Source organism: Solea solea, chromosome 1 (genome assembly GCF_958295425.1).
Source record: "Solea solea chromosome 1, fSolSol10.1, whole genome shotgun sequence".
NCBI lineage: Eukaryota > Metazoa > Chordata > Actinopteri > Pleuronectiformes > Soleidae > Solea > Solea solea.
Window position 1 is genome coordinate 30205232 of NC_081134.1, and position 21989 is coordinate 30227220.

Sequence of the window (21989 nt, forward strand, 5' to 3'; positions counted from 1 at the left end):
ATATACTTGCACCTGGAAGCTATCCAGTAAATCTAATCCTCATCTGCTGGGGGCCGAGGTTGCCCACGTGGTGAGTGTTAACGGCCAAGCAGAGGGGTCAAGAGTACGGGAGATTATCTCTGGAACCAGGGACAGATCGCGTGAACGATTAAAAGCATAATGCAAGGCAGTGTTAATTGGGAGTATGATAGTAAATCTTTGAGAACTGGTCAAGGTTGGGCCGCTTCACTGTGACATTCTAACTGTGAGTGAGAGAAAAGAGTTTTGGCCGAATATGTCGCTGATGTGGACGATGTAGATGAGCCAGGTGAATTTGATGACTGTCGAAGTGGAGAACATGGACTGAGAGCCTCTAGAGAACCTCTGGTTCTACACAATACTGTATCACCACATCCAAGGGTTTCCCTTCCCCTCTGATCAACAAGGTTGTGCTGGAGACACTTTTTTGTTGTACTTAATGCCAAAAACAAGCATTTTGAGTAGGAGCCTGGACCAGAACCTGTGCCGCCTTCTGGGTTAGTAGAGAACATATCCTTCTGTTGTTGTGCAACATGTATCTGCAAGATCGAGCTGTTGCAGCAATGTTGGCACACCCAGGTTCCTTGCGTTGTCGAGAGTGATGGTCAGGTCTGTGGTGGGAGAGCCCTTTCCTGGGAGAAAAAGAAACTCGGTCTTGTCGAGATTGAGTTTCAGGTGATGGACAGACATCCACTGAGAGATGTCAGTCAGACAAGCAGAGATCCGTTCTGTTATGTGTGTTTTTCTGAAAAGAGAGAATGAGTTGGGTGTCATCGGCGTAGCTGTGATAGGGAAAAAACCTGCTGTGGAGAAGCTGTGTGTCCACACTGACGCTGACAGCAGGTCCCGCACTCCTGGTACTTACCGGAGTAAGATGTCTTTGGGCAGTCTACATTGAGTTTTCCTATCTTTTACATTGCAAGGGGCGTGTCTGTGTGCGCTCTCACTAAAACGAGAGAGAGTCTATGGCAGGGTTGCCAAACTCATTTTAGTTCATGAGTCACAGACGACGCAATTTGATCTCACGTGGGCCGTACCACTAAAATAATGGTATAATAACCTCTAAAAAAACAAATGTTTCCCTTTGTTTTACATTCAATGAAGCATCTTTTTACAAAAAACATAGAGTTCACCATTACAACTTACAGATCACAGTGGATCTACAGAGGCACAAAACAGTTAGTCACGGGTATATGGAACTGAAAACAATCACATTATGATTAGATTCACAAATTCATCCTCCGGGCCGGATTGGCCCGTGTGCCGTATGTTTGACCCTAAAAGAACCCGGAAAAGCGTAACTTGACCGGCACTGGCTGTAAACGACTGCACTTGAAGGAATGCAGAATATACACGGTAGACACATTTATGAAAAATAAAATGGCATATGTTTCCCATGCTTCGTGACTGACTGACTTCTGCAGTATATTCGTTAAATAATGTGTCATAAGCGCACGCGCGCCAACTGGGACAACACAAGGCGGCACAGAGACGTTCAGCTGGGCTTTTAATCCAGAAAATCACCTCCTGCAACACTGCATCCTCCAGTGCTTCTACAGTGACACAGCGTATAAGACAAAGCCCAGCATATGGAGCACAGTGTGCCCCACTTAAAAAAAAAATGCTCTCCTTTGTTATGAGAGGGTTACATTTGACTTTCATCTTCTCCGTCACATGCTCTCCACAGACAACCCCAGCCTCTTCAGTCACGTTCCCGTCACCGTCCAGGTCCTGGACGTGAACGACAATCCGCCAGAAATAGCTACGGACGAGGAGGTCATTGTGTGCGAGAGCTCAAGGCCGGGACAGGTGAGTCCTAGAAAACTGTGCAGCACCACACACTGCACAGAAGTGTTGAATACACACATTCACAAGTCAGCTATTGTCTCCCCTCAGCAGTTTGTAAAAAGATGTCTGAGAGCCGAGTCGTAACAGACAGCAAAGGCACGAGAACGAGCCGCTTAATCTTCCCTCTTTCAAAAAAAAAACCGAGTATCTCATCAGTAAAGCGCGAGAAGCCCTAAATCGAGGCTCATTCCAATTTGCTCTCAGTCGTTTTTGAATCGCTCAAATTAAGAGATTTTTTTGAGATATAGAGCAATCAGCAGCTGGAAAATGATGGCGGAAAGGCTGAGAATACACAATCTAAATCCATTTATTTTGAATCGTTTCCAAAAATACCATCAACGTTTAAAAGCGGTACCTGTGTTTTTAGGTTTCTCGGATGAAATGGGAATAATTATGTGTTGAATAAAGATAGTAATTGTACCTTTTCTTGCAAAAAAGCAATCGCATTGTATTGCTTTCAGTCTTTTTTTTCCCCCAAACATCCCATCATGCAGAATTCTAAGAATAATAAGCACAACAATTGCACAACAATTGTATCAAGTTATAAGTTTAGACAAGACAGTGAGTCAGTGATGACATGTTTATAGAACTACAATGTAATTTATATAATCAGCAGCAGCAATTGTTGATAAAAAATTATACTGATATGGACTTTTAATTATAGCGAGGCTATTATATAAATGATAATAATAGCCTTGAAACTGGATCTGGATCCTGCAACCTGAAAGATGAGGACACAGAGAGGGAGAGAGAGAGAGAGAGAGAGAGAGAGTGAGAGAGGGGAAAGGAAGGAAGGAAAGACACAAACTAAGGAGAGAGAGAACAAGGTTAATGACATATAATGAAGTCATATTCATAACCTGGGTGTGAGAGCACCACAGGAAATTCCCCCAGCAGTCTAGGTCTATAGGAGCCTAACTAAGAGATGGTCCAGGTTTCCCTGAGCTAGCTCTTTTTCAAGCTTTATCATAAAGGAAGGTATTTAAAGTCGTACTTTAAATACAGAGAGTGTCCCCCTCCCGAACTGTCATTGGGAGCTGGTTCCACATGAGAGGAGCCTGATAACTGAAGGCTCTGCCTCCCATTCTGCTCTAACAAGGAACCACAAGTACGTAGTGTAGTCACCATGGAAAACGCAGGTTCCACTTCAGAGACGGGAAACAGCTGAAGTTGTGCCCATATATTATGCACAGTATCACGGGGGATTGAGGTGGATAGTTTTAGATAGCAAGATGACATGTTGCGTGGTAAAAAAAAAAAGGTGCTGACTCAGCATCTGGCCTACACCAAAAACTATAGCAGCAGAAGGACTCACCCAGGCGCCATGTTTACATCACTGCTGATCTGAGCCAATTTAAAAACCCTGTGTTCATTCTCACTGCAGACAAATGTTATTGGGTAAAAACAACAACTACGGCTCCAGAGGGTAAATTGATTATAACCGGAGCAGCAGCTGTTGCAGGTGTCATCTTCTGGGGGAGTAATTCACCCTCTTGTCTCCGGGACAACAGGTGATCCAGACCGTCACAGCTGTGGATAAGGACGACTTTGCCAACGGACAGCGGTTCTCCTTCGCGTTGCCGAGCCAACTCCCGGTTAATCCCAACTTCACCCTGAAGGACAATGGAGGTAATTAACATGATCAATATGTTTGTTTGCATTTCTCATGAGTTTTTTTTTTTTTCCCGCTCCACCTGCGGGGGGAGGGGGACGGGGGGCAGGGTTTTCCATCCTCACTGCTCACACTCCGTGATCCAATAAGCTCGAGTGATTTCTTTCTTCGTACCTCGGAGGTGCAATAGACATGTGTGCTCCTCCGTCGACTGTGCACGTGCTGAATCTCAAATGCCACCCGGGGGGTTCCTTGACACATAAGAGTCATAGAGTTTGAGCATGTTTGTGCATTCCGCTTTGGTGCTTCCCCCATTTCCCCCCCTGTTTTGAGTGCTTTATCTTGTGCCGGGCGCATGAGCAACAGTGGGCGTTACCACGGCAACCGCCTCAGTCTCAGGTGGATACCTAGCCCTAGGTTGTTTTGGTTGCAATCACGGGACTTTTTTTTTAAAAAAAAAGCTCTCAGCCAGAAGATCTCAAAAGTTGCCCACTGAGAAGAGAGCAGTTCAGAGCAAAGAGAGAGAGGCAGGGAAAACACTGATTACAAGAGATAATCAGTTTAGCCTTTATTCCAGTTACGTCGCCACCACTATCCTCCCCTTTCCTCCTTCCTGCATGTTTGGCAGCTTCCATTTGAAGTGGCACTTTAGAGATGCTGCTCACTTCCTGTGTACATTCACTCCCAGGGGTGAGATGAATCACATAAGGAGCAGATCGCAGCTCCACGTCGGGGCAGCGGTCTGCGTCACATACGTGCTGAAGCATATCACGCCAGCAGACCTGGTGAAGATGGCAAAATTGAAGTAGTGTGGTTGTTTTTTTATGGCAACGGGAACAGAATATATTTCCCTTTTCCCGTGCTTGATAATTAATCGTACATTTTTGCTTAGATCTTTTACTTTCTGTTCTAATTTCTCAGAGGAGCCAAAGACTAATTGACATCTTCTAAAAGATTCGGAGCTCCGAATCCTAACCCTAACCCGGTGTTAGCGCTTACAGTGCAACCCCTTTTTTGTGTTTTGGTGTCTCCATTCAGAAGTAAATAAAATTGCATTTGTGTTAAAAAAAAACAAAAAAAAACCCTAATCGTTGTCGGAGACTCACAACAAGGTACATTACAACCAGCAAAACATCTCTCGCTGCTTTGCCATATGCTGCGTCGGGGAATCACAGTGTGGGGAGATAATATAAAAAGCTACTTGTGTTAAGCAGCAGCATTGCTGCTCACAGTGACACAGTCCATCTATAGTGGGACCGTTCAGTGAATACGAGGTGTGTTTCAGATGCAAATAAAGGGCAGGAGTTTACTCGAGGTGAAGGTGCAGACGGTTGCATGTGTCATACAGAAGTAGATTCAAGACAGTTTGATCCTTACATGGCCATGGTTTTTGTTCATGGAATCTTAACCCATGTCTACAATGCATATAGAACTATACATGATGCTATATAACAGTTTATACATATTTTTTGTCCAGTGTCCAGTGCCATTAGTTTTGGTGTGTTATAGCGGATTTGTATGATTTTTTTCTTCCCTCTGGATTCTTCTTCATGCGTGTTTGATGGCAGTCTTCTAGATTTGTCTTTTCCTTTGGAGCTTTCTTCTCGGATGCTTGTTGCCATTGGCCTCCATAATGTTGCATTTCTGACACCAAAGAAGAAGAAGAATCCAGACAGTTAATATTCGTAATGTTGCATTGCTGCCTCCTCCTCTTCTGTCCTTTCTTTATCTTTTTCTTTGACATTTCTTTGATAATTTGACTTCACAATCGCTCATATTTCACAACGACGTTCATGACATCACTGTTTCATGAAGCGTTTCAGCTGTTTTTTCTTTTTTAAATGGCCAATGAAGTCTGCGGTAACACTGACTCACAGTTATAATCTATCATAATCTGGTTTGTGCTTCATAATCACAGTCATAATAACGTTTGTGGGACTTTAGAATCGTTTATATAAGTGTTGTAAGTGGTTATTGGGCGGCCTGGGTAAAGTTATAGATAGAATACATTAATGCATGCATGTTTATCGTGCATTACAGACGGTGGTACTTCCTTGTTGTGTAAAAGGTTGGTAGGAGAGAACTGGTCTGAAACTAAAAGAACCAGAAGATAAATCTGAAGATATTTCCCTCTGTTTATTACATAAATCAAAGCCATCTGCTGCAAAATCTCCCCAAAGCATTCTAAAACGAAACCCTTCTTTCTTACAGCATTAATAGTTTTATTTTGTTCCCATTTTGTCATTTGATTCATGCTGTTTGAGTAGGGTAGTACATTTCAATTTGGGTTTTATCACCTGCTGCGTACCATCTCAATGGCTCTTGTTTTTCCCCCTGTATCAGAGAAATAATCCCCACGTGGGACGGGACGATTACGTGTCGTGACATGGAAATAGAAAATACAGATTCATGTTTTAATCATGTTAAAAAAACAAAAAAAAAAAACAAAGGGGATTTGTACACAATGAAAGCCACCTCGTGGGATGAGGAGAAGAGCTTACGAAAACGGAGTCTAAATAATTCATATTAGGACATATAGTGCTCGTTGTGGGCTTACACAGACGTGGTATTGAAACCCGAAAACCACTCAAACACACAAAGAGACCCGTGTATTTTCCCCCGGTCCCTTTAACCAGGAAAAGAGCAAGAGCGTGTTCTGATTTACAGCAAGAGCCCGGGTGGTTAGCTGGTCCGGGGGAAAGAAGAGGCAGCAAAGCCTCTCACTTCTTCTGCTGACCGCAGAGTTGCTCCACTGGAGCAGTTAAATGCCAGAGGCACGCTCGAGCCTGCTGTTAGACGAGGCATGTGGTCCTGAATTGGGGTAAAAACAGACAGACAGACAGACAGACAGACAGACGGCAGCTTGTGCAACATTTTCCACAAGGAGGAGGAGGATCAGAAACAGACAAACGAGACTCGAGTTTATCTCATTTTCTTTACCCCCCCCCAAGTCGTTTACGTCACAATAACACAGAAAACGCAGCTGCACAAACAGACAGAATTATTTAATCAGTATTTATATAATCCTCGGCTCTCTCCTACTTTTAGAAAACACATACAGGAACTCTGCCGTGGACTTAAAGTGTCAGAACGAATGTTATTTATCGTCCTTTGCGTTTGTCGGGTCGGTAGTCCGTTCCTTCCAGCTGCCATGGAAACACGCAGCTCCGTAAAGCAAGGCCCTTGTCTGAAGTACATACAAAATGATACACATTTCGGGTAATATATATCTAATTTGACCTCTTTAATATACGTTTAACAATACGTGGAATTACATATTTTTGACAGGGATCACGCTGAGCATGAGGGATTGGAAATAAGTGCTGGAATAATAAAGGAGAATGAAAATAGCCTCAGATAAAAGAGATAGAAAAGTACAACATTTCTAAGATGCACAAAAGTGGCTGCTTTTACCTCTTTATGTTACCAAAAGTGGATGGAAATTTTAATTAAGCAACTCTGTTTTCACCGTCCAATTTTCTCCTTTGAGGACCTGCTATTTGAAGTCCTGTTTTTCTTACTTTTCTTTGATATTTTCTTTCCTTCGCCGACGATCACAGAGACACGTTTTTTCGCTTAAATTTTATATATATATATATTTATTTATATTTATATGCACAGTTCACGTCGCTTGCATTTACACTTGTGCTCACAAGAGGTGTCGCCGTCCGACTGCGTCTGTGTTCGAGAGCGAGAGGAAACCCACACAATGCACACCGTGCTGCTGAATCCTGTGTCGGATAATTAAAGTAAAGCTCTTCACACTTGAAGCAGCTTCGTTCCAGCACGGCAACAGTTGGTACCGCCGCTCCGTGCCAGGACCTAATACCTCCCTCTGTTGTGCCACTGATGAAAAACCTTCCCAGTTACTCACATATCCGACTCTCCGGTGAACCTCCTTCTCCTCCTCAGTTGCACTTTGCTTACAGGAGATCATTAAACTCGGGTCTATTTTAGTTTGAAGCACAACAATTGGATCAGGACACCAATATTATGTTAAAATCTCTATTTTTTTTCCCCCTCGGAGTAATTCAATAACCGTGACGTTTGAGAGAACCCATTAAGTCGGGATTTTCTGTCTTCTCACAGTACATATCTGATTTTATTTTAAAAGCCATTATCTCGTTACAGTCGGTGTTCTTATGGAGACCGGCAAAAAAAAAAAAAAAACACTATCAGATCAGTGTAGTAAGTGAGTGATATTTACCATCAAGTAACCACAGATTCACCGTCTAAATCAGATCACGGTTGTTGTCGTTTTGCATCTGCTGACATTAAAGCGCTGCAATAAATACAGGTCAAATCCACACGTCACATATACACTATTCCACTTTAGAATCAAAAAGCCCATTTGTTTCCAGAAAAGACAATTAAAGCGCTGCATGGCTGTGATCTGTAAATAAACCGCACACCTTAAATAGATCTATTGATTTCCTCTAAGGCGTCTCCCGTCTTCGAGTGTGAACGCGCACACACACACACACACACACACACAGAGAAGCGTATGATATTACAGTTAATCAGCCGCGTCGAAAAGAAGAACTGTCAAGTCATTGATATGCGAGACATTTAATTAGGTTTTACGTCATTCACACTTCACTCCAAATGGGTGTTAAACAGCTCATTGTCCCCTAATGCTGATCCGTGTGAAGAGAGGCCGCCTGTGTTACTAAACTTAACTCTGTGTCACAGTCTGACAGCGAAGTGTTTGCCAAGATCGTCTATTATTCAGGTAAAGTCCAGGTGACAAGAGCTCTACGTTTTCCCCACTCCCAGTCCCCAATTTACAGGATCTGTCCTCTAAATTGATGACTAAATTGAAGTGTAGATGTAGGCGCGGGGGGGACGGTGTCTTATAAATTGCCATTGATATTTAGGAATTGAACAAGTGTCAATGCAATCGAAGTAAACCACCTTTTGAAACATAAAATGGCAAAATCAATGTGCAAAATCAGATATTAAAGCAAATCATTTCACGATAAGACTTATTTTGTCCAACAGAGAGTTCTTTGCCGTGGATAACTTAGTTTAAACACAGCCGATTAAACCCCATCACAGAGGGGGAGTAAAGCGAGACTTCAGAAGTCGATTCGACTGCCGAAAACATTCAGGAGGACTTTACAAATCACCTTTTTAATCAGGATCGCAAACCTGGCAACTCTCCAACTTGATTGTGCGACATTGAAAGAGGAAGTTACGGTAGCACAGCCTGAGCAGCTACCTGGCTACCTGCCTGCACGTGCCAGTAACAGCAGCTGCAGCTCCAATTGTACTGGACGTGGTCACGACAAGTAATGCCATGTTTCCGCCTCCGCACGGCGCGGTTATTTTGCCTTTTTCACTAGCGATAGTATCTGGTTCTTACTATGCGTGACGTCGCAGGAAGAGACGACCGACACAAGTATCAAGCCGAACAATGCCAAACTGTAGATGAGTTAAAAAGACTTAAGAATCCTAAAAGAACGTGGGTTAACATCCAACAATAACCCGGCAAATGTCTAAAATCTCAATATTTAACAGGAGTCTGGTGTATTTAGCGAGAGCACTGCTGATCCTAAATACTGTATCCTGTATTTCAGTCCAGTGATTGTGTGAGGCGGAGTCTGTGCTCCGGTCGTCGAGGAGGACGTACAGAAGAACTAGTTTTCATGAACTGATTTTCTAACACAACTGCTTTACTCCGTCCACGTTGAGTTGGTAGCATTTCGTATAGGAAAACCAACCTAAACCGTGCCGTGCCGAGGAGAGGCGAGGCGAGCTGGGACCATAGGCGGCAAAGGGGCTTAAGTCAATGTGAGTCACTTCACATTGACTTTCTGCAGAAAAACATTGAGACACATTTTAACACAACACTGAAAAAACATCCCAGTTTTTTCCATTTCAGAATTCAGGTGATTATAGAGGAGGAAAAAAAACAACCATGTACGTCTACCATTAAGGTGCCACGTCAGAGCCGCGGTAATAGCACTCTCCACTCGCCCTTGATTGTGAGTGCAGACGCACACACGGCCCCCCCCTAACCCATAATTACATCAAATACACAAATCACAGCCTTATCAAGGACACGTGCAATAATACTGTGGTGGAGTAAATGTGCTGAAAAGAAAGCAGACTATCTGATTAGTTAAGCTAAGCCTTTCTGAGTCGGACTAATCCTCGTTGAATTTGAGATTCTGCATGCAAACGCCCAAATTATTCCTGAGTATTTGTACAACGCTGAGCCTTTAATCGATATTCAGAGCCACTCGGTAATAACACCTAAAGGTGTAGTGGTATGTGGGTATTAGCCCTGCTCCGTTTGGTGCACAACATTTGGTCAACTAAATAATTAAAAGGGGGTTTTTAGTCTAATGTGGACTAATTACAGGCTGCATCTTGGCACACGTGTCATCAACAGTGCAGTTTTCCAAACCCTGTCTGTATTTGGCAGCATTTTGCGTTTTTGAACTGCCGGACAGCAGATGCTAATGGAGGGAAACTGCGTGTCGACACAGCTCGGCCAATTTCGATGCACGTCATTTCTCTGCAAACACACACACACAACTATAGCTTCTTCTTCTTCTTCTGTCGCAGGAAGTGTCGAGTGCCTGCCACCACGTGCTGCACTTAGCACCAGTCAATGCTAGTCAACGTCCTTGAGCTCGCAAAAGGATGTAATAATAAAAAGAATATAACCAACACAAGATACAGGGAATTAAATATGGCACTTCAACATAACACATAAAGAATAAAGAATCAATTAAAATGCCTAAACCACCTGTAATTACAACCAAAAACATAAAAAACACAAGCAATGTGAATGTGAGTGCGCGTATAGTGTATCCAACCATCCTGCCGCTCAGCATGTGGCGCTCTATAGGCGGCACGTGGAGACAAGAGTCATGCTGAATCCCATCAGTGACACCAGAGTTCTCAGGGAATCCAGCTAAGTGCATGAACACACACGTGTGAAGCATGTAGAGATGTGTTAAAACCCCCAGTTTAGTGCCGATTTATTTTCTTATGGACATATAGCTGCTCAAGGACCACCTATGCTGCAAGGAATCCTTGGAAAAGGAAAAAAAATCAATGTGTCCATATTGGCAGAGAGAGAGAGAGAGATTACCTTTGGTAATTACATTTACTCGTGTTACTGCAACTGAGCAGGCTTTTGTGTACTTGTATTTTTTAAAATGGTCATTTTTCTTTTTACTTTTTTGGAAGTACTGTACTTCACCACGTTTAAAATCACATAAGTCTGCCTAGATTTAAAAAAAGATAAATAGATGAATGACGAGGACAGGTGAACAACGAGGACAGGTGAATGACCGATGACGACAAGAGAAAGTTAAAGTATTTTTGACCTTTGACCCAGGTTGACTGATACATTATGTGTTTACATGTTTTATTTTGTCACCACTTTAATTTGTAAAGGTTTGCCTTTAATTACTTACACAATTAACGTGAAATTTGTGTTCCCTTGTCCTTTTAATACAACACAAGAAAGAACCCTGTTAAAAAAAGTAAATTTTAAAGGCTACTGTTTTTACTTTTAACTTGAGTACATTTGTAGACCCAATCATTTTAGTGGTTCTTTTACTCGTTACACCTCTGCCTTTGGTCACCGGTTGCATACAAAACAAGATAATCTGTGATAATCTGATGAGTAATCCAGGACAAATAAGTACTTTAATGTCCAGTGGATGTGATCCTTCAGACAGCAGTTATAATTGTTTCCCTTTAAAAAAAAACAAAAACATGACAAGATGTTTTGCTTGACTGTTTTATGAACTTGTGAACATTTGAAATACAAGAATCTGACTCTTCCGAGTCTGGAGGGCTAACGGTTCCCACGTCCTCTCTCTCCACATCTGTCAGTAGTGGTTTATTTGATACCTTAAAGTGCTATACTATACGTATAAAACTGTATGCTTGGGGGAAAATAGGATTTTCTAGTTTTAAAGTTAAAGGCAAAAAGGAGATTCAGGAAAAAGAGTTATTTAAATTGAGAAGGAGGCAACGCCGCGGACGCCAACTGTTGTAAAACACTAAAGGAGAAAAAGAATATGCTGTGATATATAGAGTTTAAAGCTATTCAGACATGCCGAAATTAAGTGAGGTCAGGTAGTGGTTCATTCTTTAGCTGAGATACTTTTTAAACATTATTAATCATGACAAGACTTGGCATTTATTGAACTCCAGTATTTACTTTCCATAGGTAAACCAGATGTTTCCAAGACATAAGATACAGTATAAAATATATTTGTGTTGTATGACGTGCTTCAACAGTATGTTTTTCAGAAAACTGTAAATGTTGGGGGGGGGGGGGGGGTTATGCAAATGTATTTGGCAACCCCAAAGATGTCCCTGTGACACATCTGTGGCTCCACTCTGACAGCTTTAGCCTAATGAACCCAGTGCTTTGGGAATTCCACAAAGCCGTGCAGACACACACACACACACACACACACACACACACTCTCTCACATTTTGCTTGCTTGTGATTTGTGAAAAATCACTTAAAAGCACATTCCCCCCCCCCCCCCGTCGGTCACCTAATGTCACTAAAGCACAGTTAATGCTAATTGCTCGTCTTTTTGGTGACGTGTAAATGCCACCTTAGCCATGACCACCACATTCAAATCTTAGCCCTAAACGTGACAAGTTCCTCAGAAATTCGGACGACTGGTCAGTGTTTGAGGTCCTAAAGAGTTAACAAATACATGTACACAAACAGTTCCACCCCCTCTTCCTCCGCCTCCCCCGTCTCTCCCTCGTTATTTGCATCCTTCACTCTCCCCGTGAAAGCCGCGCGCGCGCCTGCTGATGCAGTGAAACCGCGAGTCTGACTTAATAAAGCTTGAAGTACACGTTGTCATTCCAACTGTCGATCATTATAATTATTCAGAGATGGAGCAGAGAGATTGGAGTGGGAGGCGAGGTCTCAGAGCAGCAGCGTGAAAGTAGCATGACTGAGATTTATTTTATTTTTTTTTAAAACACGCTGGGTGTGGGAAGAAAAAATAAAAAAAGGTTTGCCCTGTGCACGATTCAGCATTTTTGGAGCTTAAAATACCGTGTAGATCAGTGTGTGTGTGTGTGTGTGCGTGTGTGTGTGTCTGTGTGCGTGTGTGTGCAGTATGTCACCTGTTTCTAGGTAGGCTGGAATTAGTCATCCTGGTTATACGTGAATCATCCACCCGTGTAGTTTGATTTGTCATAACGCAAACTTTCTCTCGTCCATACTCAGCACATGCAGTATGCAGTATTCATATATATACAAATACATATACATATACATATACATATATACATATACATATATACACAAACACATATATATATATACATATACATATACTTATATACATATATACACACACACATATATATATACATACAAACATACATACACACATATATATATACATACATACATACACATATATATGTATACACACATACATACATACATACATACATACATACACACACATATATATATATATACACATTAATAACTTACATAAGTTTCATAATTAAGACGTAAGTAAAGCAGAACACAGGCTGTTGCCAAGTTGCACATCAATGCAAGGAGGCCACGTTTATTTTGAAGAATTCAGGTCAACGTTAATCAATTTTTAAGTATTTTTACAGAGCCTGCTCATTATATATATATATATATATATATATATATATATATATGTATATAGTAGTAGTAGTAGTATTAGTATATAGTACTTGCAATTGATTAACGTTGACCTATATATATATATATATATATATATATATAGATAGATACTTTATTCATCTCACAGAGAAATTCACAAAATATGGACTATATATATATATATGGACTATACTAGGCAGACTGTATTTTTTGGGCCCCCCTCCATTGATGTTATTTATGAATTGAAATCTGAAACTTACCAAAGTTACTAATAAAAGTGAATTCACATTTTACATAGCGTAGTCTTTGGTTACGAGTTGGTTCTTTGTATGCCAAAATAAGTCATGTGTCGTATATTAAACAGTCTATCAGACTATTTTTTGATTTTTATTACCATATTTATACGTTACTACAAGGCTCTATTAAATGCTATTAAATTATCCTTATAGTGTGAGTGTCACACTATTTAGAGTGTCAGTGTTAAGGCAGTAGTACCAGTAAATCACCAACAGGTTTCAGCATTGCTATGTAAACAGAGCAAATAAGATAAATGTTGTAAGCTATTGCATTTTGCAGAAAATCTTAATTAAATGTGTTGATTAAATTGAATAGTTTAATAAGTAGTCAAATATACAAAGACCAATCAAATTTGCAGTAAGAGAAACTGTGCTGTAGTGGTAAAGATGTTTATTTTCATGGACAAGCATCACCTCTCTTCCATGGATGTTTCTCTGGATGGTGTACTGTGCAGTGTTGTTTTTGGAAGCCATTCTAGATTTAGTCTTAGTTTTAGTCTTTTGGACTAAAACGCTTATTAGTTTTAGTCACGTTTCAGTCAGTTCTACAGTGCAGTGTCACATAAGTTTGACATGAAATTTCCTTCGCCAGCTAGAAAACTACATTAAGTACATGGTCTATGAGCCTCCAACATTAATAAAATAACAACAGTAAATGTTTCCCTGACAAACCCTTCCCTCCTGACAAACCACTCAGTCTGGAAGGATGCAAATCCAGTTCTTGGTCTTTTTCATCAACGTCTACTTTGAAGAGCGCATAAAACACACAGTAAGCTTATTTCACCAAAGCCATTTGTTACAGATACAAACACGAGGAGCCCTGGTTTATTTGTTTTCCCTCCTTCTCTGTCGAGTCAGCCTTTTCCACTTCATCTGCATGACATGTTCCATGAAGTGAGCCGTTTCTGCAGAGGCCAAGGTGAGCTGCTCCACACCGAAATAGTAAATGAACACCTTCAAAATTAATTAGCGACACAGCTACGGTGGAAGCAGCAGCCTTTCATTGTGGCAAATGTTTTCTCTCTCCGAGTTCATCTGACAGTGTCTGTATAAATAGGTAATTGCAGGCTTCAATGAAAGAAAGCATTATTATTTTTATTTTTTTTATTTTTTAAATCATAGACAGCACAGCCAGCATCATCGGGAGGCGGAGGCGCTTCAACCACCTGACCCAGGAGCTGTACGAGCTGCCGATCGTGGTGTGGGACGGCGGGGAGCCGTCGCTGAGCGGCACGAGCACCCTGACGCTGCGGGTGTGCCCGTGTCAGCGCCACGGCAGGATCCGGATGTGCCAAGGCGAGGCGTTCCTCTCCTCGGCGGGACTCAGCACCGGGGCTTTGATCGCCATCCTGCTGTGTATCGTCATCCTGCTGGGTAAGTTGCTGCCCAACCTCTGTGTGTGTGTGTGTGTGGGGGGGGGGTGATGGGTTGAACAGCCCGGGGGCCAAATGCCCTGAAGGCTTTGGATTGAGGAGATGTACAGTGAGGAGCAGAGAGGGATGGACAAGGGCAGAGGAGGTGGGAGAGAGCGAGGGATGAATAGACATGTGAGGAGAATTCAGAATGAGAGCAGTAAATGTTGGGGAGAGGGCAACGAAGGGACAGAGAGAGAGAGACAGAAGGAGAGGTGACTAGAAAGGAGATGGTGAGACTCCAGGGTCACGAAGGAGGTGACGGCAACTGAAAGAATACAGAGAGTAACCCCACTGTGCCTGGGGAGGGCACACATCAGCAAATGTTTTAACTGTAGTGCATTGGTGTTTATATCGTCTTATATTATTGTCATTTTTACTGTCCATGTGATACTCTTTATTTCTGAAAAGCCCAGACAGGTGCAAACTAGCTAGAAAAGTATATATACTTATACATAGTACTTAATGTCCACTATGTCTCACTGCATTGTCCCTGATAAATCAAGTTTAAATGAATTGATTGAATAATTTCAAATAGGAACAAATGTCCATTACACATCGTCGCGTTTAGATTTTGTGTCACTGTTACAGCAACATTCCTGTACTGCACACAGGAAGTGATGTGTTTTTATGTCAAGACAGATGGAGGTAAGGCATACTTGACTGTAGCAGACTCCACTAGTTGCAAAAAGAGCAACGTTTTAATGGAAGTCTATGAAGAAATGCGCTAGTTTCAGGTCTTCTTCGGGGGAAGATTAGGAAAACTTTTGTCAATTACGTTCTCATTTACAGGAAAATGGGAAATAAATCATTTCACACGAGTGCCAATACTGGCTGTCAATCGCACGAACATCCAAATAGGTGCCCGCTTGCATATTCTGCTTCCAAAAGCTTACACGGCAGGACTGAGATGCCACATCCATTATTATACACAGTGTGCAGATGCTTTACTAGCTCAGTGTTGCTGTTGCATCTCACAAAACAGGTTGGAGTGCCGTGGTTTGATCCCCGGTGCTACCGCTGTATGCATATCAACGCTCCTCCAAGTCAGGTCTCTAGATGAAGAACCTGTCGTACAAATGATGCTCCATCGTTTCTGTCCGCGAAGACCAAACAGAGGCAGAATAGTAACAATAAACCAAGTTACGCACTGCAGCTTTAAGTGTTCTCTCCTAATATCAATGCAGCAGAGTCGTCGTCCTCCTCTTCCTCCTCAACCCTCCTCTCCCTCCCCCCCCCCGCATTCCTGCCTGGCAAGTGTTTGACATTGTATGTTGTGACTACAGGAGCAGAGGACAAGCGTGGAGGAATGTGGTGACAGCCAACACAGAAACCGCTCTCGTTGATTTCATGTGTGACGGATGTGTTGTGCACCTCGAATACAGGAAACACACACACACACCGTCAGAAATGTAAACAGTAAAAAACACACAACGGGGCTTATTTTCTATGTTGCCAGCCCCCGCCACCGCAGCTCCCACAAAACCGTGCATGCCTCGTTACTATGGCAGCCAGTTTAGGAAGTGACCGCACGCAGTTACTTTAACATGTACATTTAACTTTATGCGTCACATAAAACAAGCTGAATTGATCAACTTTGTGTCCAAGGAGACATTTTCCACCGATATCATACTCACGTGAACCGTTTACATAATATGTTAAGGTTTTTGGATCATATTGGATTTAACGTGTTTATTTTACCGCTATCCAAGTGATTTTGGTCCCTATTGGACAAAAACGGACCCATGGTCCAAATGTGTGAGAATTTGTGACATCCAACAAATGAACGACTCAACCCTCCATTTTTCCAGCACTTCAGCAAACAGTTCCGATAGAAAATGCTGTAGAAAACAGGGCGCCTCCATAGAGCAAGACCCCTTCCCTTTAGTACATATCGAAGGCTCATTCTGAGGCTTCAAAAACCAAACTATTTTATTTTAAAGAAATTGTACTCTCATACAAACACTGTTACACACTGGACCTTTAAATATAATGCACTCCAAACCAAACTCCTTCCTCTGCGATCGTAAAACTGCGGCGGAAACGCGTGGACTGCCTCGTAACATGTCTTCTGCGGCGTCACTGCTCTCCTTTCTCCCCTCTCTTTAGCGATTGTCTGTGAACATTAGCGCGTGAAGGTTATGCATATTCATACTGGCTGTCTGCCTCCGCCTCGACAAAGCCTCTGGCTGAGTGCGAACAAAAGGCCATCACCACTGTTTGGCGCTTGAGTGAGAGACGCGCTCCGAATGCTTAATCGTCGGCACCAGGCATTATCCTAGTTAGGACAGAGCGAGAGCGAGAGAGAGAGAGAGAACATGAACATGTAGATACAAAAGCTCACCGCACACATATACATGTACATTATGTAAAATTCCCCACTCGCAGTGCTTGTGTCTCCCGGGAGCCTGAGGGTTCTAAGCAGCATCCTATAGCGGTTCCTAGGACAGAGATGTCTCAGAAGTCCTCGTTCGTGGAATCTGTTGGAGCCACTCACCCAGTTAGGACCGTGGTGGATGAGCGTAATAGCAACTGACAGAGCAGTACGGCCTGTTGTCTTTATGTAAATTCTTACATAAATTCTGAAAAACAAACAACAGAACAAGAAAACGCAATATTTAGCCATCCGTATTCTACCGCTTTATCCTCCACATGTGGGTCGCGGGAGGTGCTTCACTCTACACGTCACCTACAGTCAATTTAGAGTTACCCAATCCCTATATTGCATGTTTCTGGACTGTGGGAGGAAGCCAGAGAACTCCATGTACACACGGGAAGAACATGCAAACACTGCTAATCAGTGCTAATCACTACACCAACCGTGTGGCCCTCACAATATTTATGTTAAACTGAAATGCTATAATAGTGTTTTTATTTACTATATTGCCGCAAATAACACGCAACGACCAGCTATTTGTCTACAGACCACCCTTGCAGTAAAGGGTCTCTGCAACGCTGTCAATCAAAAACTGGTTCCGCCCTTTCGGACAGTTCCTCCAATCGTGCAGAAGCCCAGCATCCGCGCCCACCCACTGCGCCACTGACTCCCAGAGAGAAGCTAAGCTTACCTGGAAGTGACATTTTTTGCTGCATTTGTCCAAAAATACCAATGATGTGTCATCACAGAACAGTTCAAGCTGCTATGAAAAAAAAAAAAAAAAAAACGCGTAAAAACGATCCGTCATCGGTGATAATCAGCCGTTTCCCAACGAACTAGTGACAATCGTTCTAACCGCGTTCTAGCGCACGTTTAGCTCTGAAACGCAAAGACAACGCAGGACATATTTGACATTTTCAGCAATCGCCACTGATATACACACACAGATATATATCTATATATACACACACACACACACACACACAGTGTATTTATTTCAGACCTCCTTTGCGTCAGGTTCACACTTCCAGTTACAAATGAGGCGTTTGACACACAACTCAGCTGCCAGTGGTTTGCTAACCCGTCCCCCCGAGAGACACATAGCTGTCAAAATAAATCAGATTCCAGTGCATTTATTTGACCTATCTGCGTCATTTTTTCATAATCCTACATTGCTCATACAGTAGGTGTAAGGAAAAGCTGATTGTGTGTGTGTGTGTGTGTCTGTGTGTGTGCGCTGGTGGTGTCACATGCACAATAAGTAACCGCAGTGCAAAGTCAGTCAAAAGCCCTCTGGGGACTTTTGTTCTCTCCCCGTGGTATTTCTCTCTCTCTCTCTCTCTCCGTTCTGCCAGATTTAGTGAGGATCTCGTTGTTTGACGTGTGATCTGGACAGATCATCTGTATAATGACCTCCGTGTCCAGCGGACGTGGTTTCATGACAGATCTTTTATGCAAATGAGTCGAGCGGTTCCTGACAGACTTGTGTCCTCAATGCAGGAAAGTCAAAAAAAAAGAGAAAAGAATAGTTGCTGCAACAATTGAGCTTCGCTGGGATTTTCTTTTTGTACCCAACAGTGTGAATTTGTAAAAAACTGCATTCTAGACGCGTTTTATTCCTGCTTTAATTTGGTTTAATGCGTTTTGCTTAATGCAGATCACCGGGGGCAGAGTCGTGGGAAAGTGAAATTTGTCGTATTAAAAGTAATTTTACATATACAAATAGGAAAGAGGAGGGAGAAAAAAAACCCAATTACAGTTGATTTTAAAGTAGGTGAACTGCTTTTTTAATTTGTGCACCACATTGAACTTCATTTAGTCTGCTACTTTTTAATCTCATTTTAAAACTTAACGAAGTTTAATCGAAAAAGGTTCTTCTTAAGTGATAAAGTTTACTTCCGTCATTTACGTGAAAGTTTACCTTTTTAATCACAGGATGTGTACACATATTTCTTACCTCTATACAGGTATTATTATTATTATTATTATTATTATTATTAGGGCCAAAATGGCTCCTGACACGGATTATTATCATATTATTAGTATATCCGTGGCTTTACGGTCATTTTTGAGGCCGTTAACGTGCATAAAAACTCTTGAAACTTGGCATGGAGGTCAGGTCCGGAGAAAATGCGATATTGGCATAGGCCCGGACCCGTGCATTGCTCAAGGTCTCAAGGTCTCAAGGTCCTCCCCCAAGGTGAAAACAGGCAAAATTGAGTTCCACCGAACTTCCCGAAACTTGGTGGGAAGATGTCATGGACCAAGACAAACTAAAAAGTCGACCGTAACCCTGGCCTCAACGCAACAGGAAGTCGGCCATTTTGAATTTACATTGGTAGCAGCATGGTAGCTCAGGTTCACAAGTTCCTCCAGGACCCAAAACTTTTGATTATATTCATTTATTGATATATTTACAAACAAACGGGTGTCCAAATCCAAAATGAACACACTTCTGGATTAAAATGAACATTTAACATGAAGAAAAGTCTTCTACTCGCGCGTTGATACTCAGACTAAAGTGGCACATCAGTGTCTGTTATACTCACGCTTGGCTTTTCTGCTCGCTGTGATTTGTTGTTGCGTCCGATCGTTTTTTCCCCTTCTGCCCAATTAATGTTCGTGTTTTTATCACCGACGTAATTAAGCCCGCAGCAGAAACCAGAGACTCTCACTAAACTGATAACGTCGGCCGTTTTCACTTTGCCTAAATGAGACGGAATGTTCCGTTATGCAAATGTAGTGTTGAACTAAATCGCACAGATGTTTTCCACTGGATTGACATGAATAACACAGGTGTATTTGGGCATTTCTGCAGTTGGTTGATGTAGAATTTATAGCGTATTGTACATAATATTACATTTGCTGGGTGTGGAAATGTTTCCTCGAACATTTCGGCGAGTCTGAGGATGATATTTCACAGCAGGTCCACATTAGATTCTGTCCAATTTAAAGTAGTGTATAGTGGAAACTGCCAACATCAGTCTGACTGTGTGTGGAGAACATTTTTCAGGGACTGTTATTTGTAAAAATATAAACCGCATCTGTTATTTCAGAAGTGACTGCAGGTGATGGATGGCATTTAATTAAATTGATACTGATCACAGTAAAGAATGCAGTTGTCACCGTTTGTTTCCCCCTCGTGTTGTTTTTCATATAATTTGCAATTTTATCATAAATTTCTGTTCTCGTCTTGACCTAGAAAAACTTTACTTATTTTGTTTTGTGATGCAGAACAGAACATAAAAAAACAAAACAAAAAAAAACACTTGGGGACGGCCTCTTATTTGGATGAGACACATTAGATTTGGATTAGAGTGCAACTGTAATCTTCAATGATTGGATCATAAATAAGATTTGTGCAGTGGCTACTGCAGCGAACAATAGTCTTTGCTTATGAAATGACCCTGAATGGACCATTCAGGGAGCATTAATGTAGTGAGTGCAGTGCAATTAAGTGTGCACAATGAATGGGAATATACTAATCCGAGCTGATGAGCTCTGGCAAGTGTCGGCTACAGTCGAGTAAGAATTTGCAAGTGTGTTGCTTTGTATTATTCAATAGGACGTTTTAAGTTCCCACATGTATTCGTTCTGCTCATAGTGACCAACTCACCTTATTCCAGGCACTAGATTTAAAAAAAAAAAAAAAAACACAGCTTTATGCACAGACACTGGTTGGAATTCTCAGGTGTGACAAATCTGGATGAGCTGGAACATATTTTGCAGTTTTATTCGATGCCTCCACAGTATGAACTGGATCACGCTCGCTCGACCAAGTGAGACGGAGGAGCTCGGGCTTCGGCGGCTGCACAAACAATTTTGTTGCACCTTTAATCTGCGCGTGTACTTTAAGGCTTGAACTTATGGACGTACAGTCTGCTGAGAGCTGCCACCAGAGCACGTGTGTAAAGAAAATAGGATTGTGTGGTTAAGTAGAGGGAAACTTTCACCCTTACCCCACCACCTTCCAGTCTTGAATAAAATACTTGAAGGCGATACTTGAGTAAAAGTACAAGTATCTTACCAGAAAATGACTTTGGTAGAAGTTAAAGTCACCTTTTAGAATATTTCTTGAGTAAAAGTCTTAAAGTACCTGACATTTACTGTATTTAAGTATCAAAAGTAAAAGTATTTAAACAAAGTGAGTTTTGAATATGATATTTGTGGCTTCTTAATACAGGTGAACAACTTCAAACAATATTAAAATTAACCTTCTGTCGCTAGCTCACCGGTTGGCCGGTCAGCTGACAGCTGAGAGTGTACAATAGAAAACCCGGAGACAGGAGACCAGAGACCAGGTGTCGGAGGCAGCAAACAACGTGTTTTAAGTAGAGTTGTTCCGATTCCGATACCGGTATCGGCGAGTACTGGAGTCCGTGCACCGATCCGATACCACGTAATTTATTATCATGTCGGCTGTTTGGCAGTATTTACCAGTTAGCTTCGTTAGCGTTGTTAGCTGCGCTAGCTCCGTTAGCGCGCCTACAGTCAAACTGGAGCGGCCCGTTTATTAAACGAAAAGAGCAGTGTTACAACTAACCAGCGTACCTGTGTCCTGCGTATGTATGCCTCTGTTTTTAAAGTTTAGCGTTACTTCAGAGACTCATTTTGGAGTCATGTTAAAACTATGTCACGCACGTCCTTTCCCGGTCAGTCGTCATGGAAACATGAAGCTCTGCCAGTGCTGCGGTGTTTGGACCAGAGTCAAAACAAACGTACAAGCTGAAAAACGAAATAACATATCACTGGTAAAAATAAATGGTGTCCATTTGCT

General features: G+C 42.0%; 1 protein-coding gene across 1 annotated transcript in view; it reads left to right on the forward strand.

The window, feature by feature from the left end:
• The window catches only part of LOC131472976 (cadherin-18), a 91143-nt gene that overhangs the window by 66457 nt on the left and 2697 nt on the right, over positions 1–21989 (forward strand). The window contains exons 9-11 of the mRNA XM_058650487.1: positions 1706–1827; positions 3378–3495; positions 14546–14797. Coding sequence (XP_058506470.1) covers positions 1706–1827; positions 3378–3495; positions 14546–14797 — 492 coding nt within the window. The remainder of the gene's footprint in view (positions 1–1705; positions 1828–3377; positions 3496–14545; positions 14798–21989) is intronic.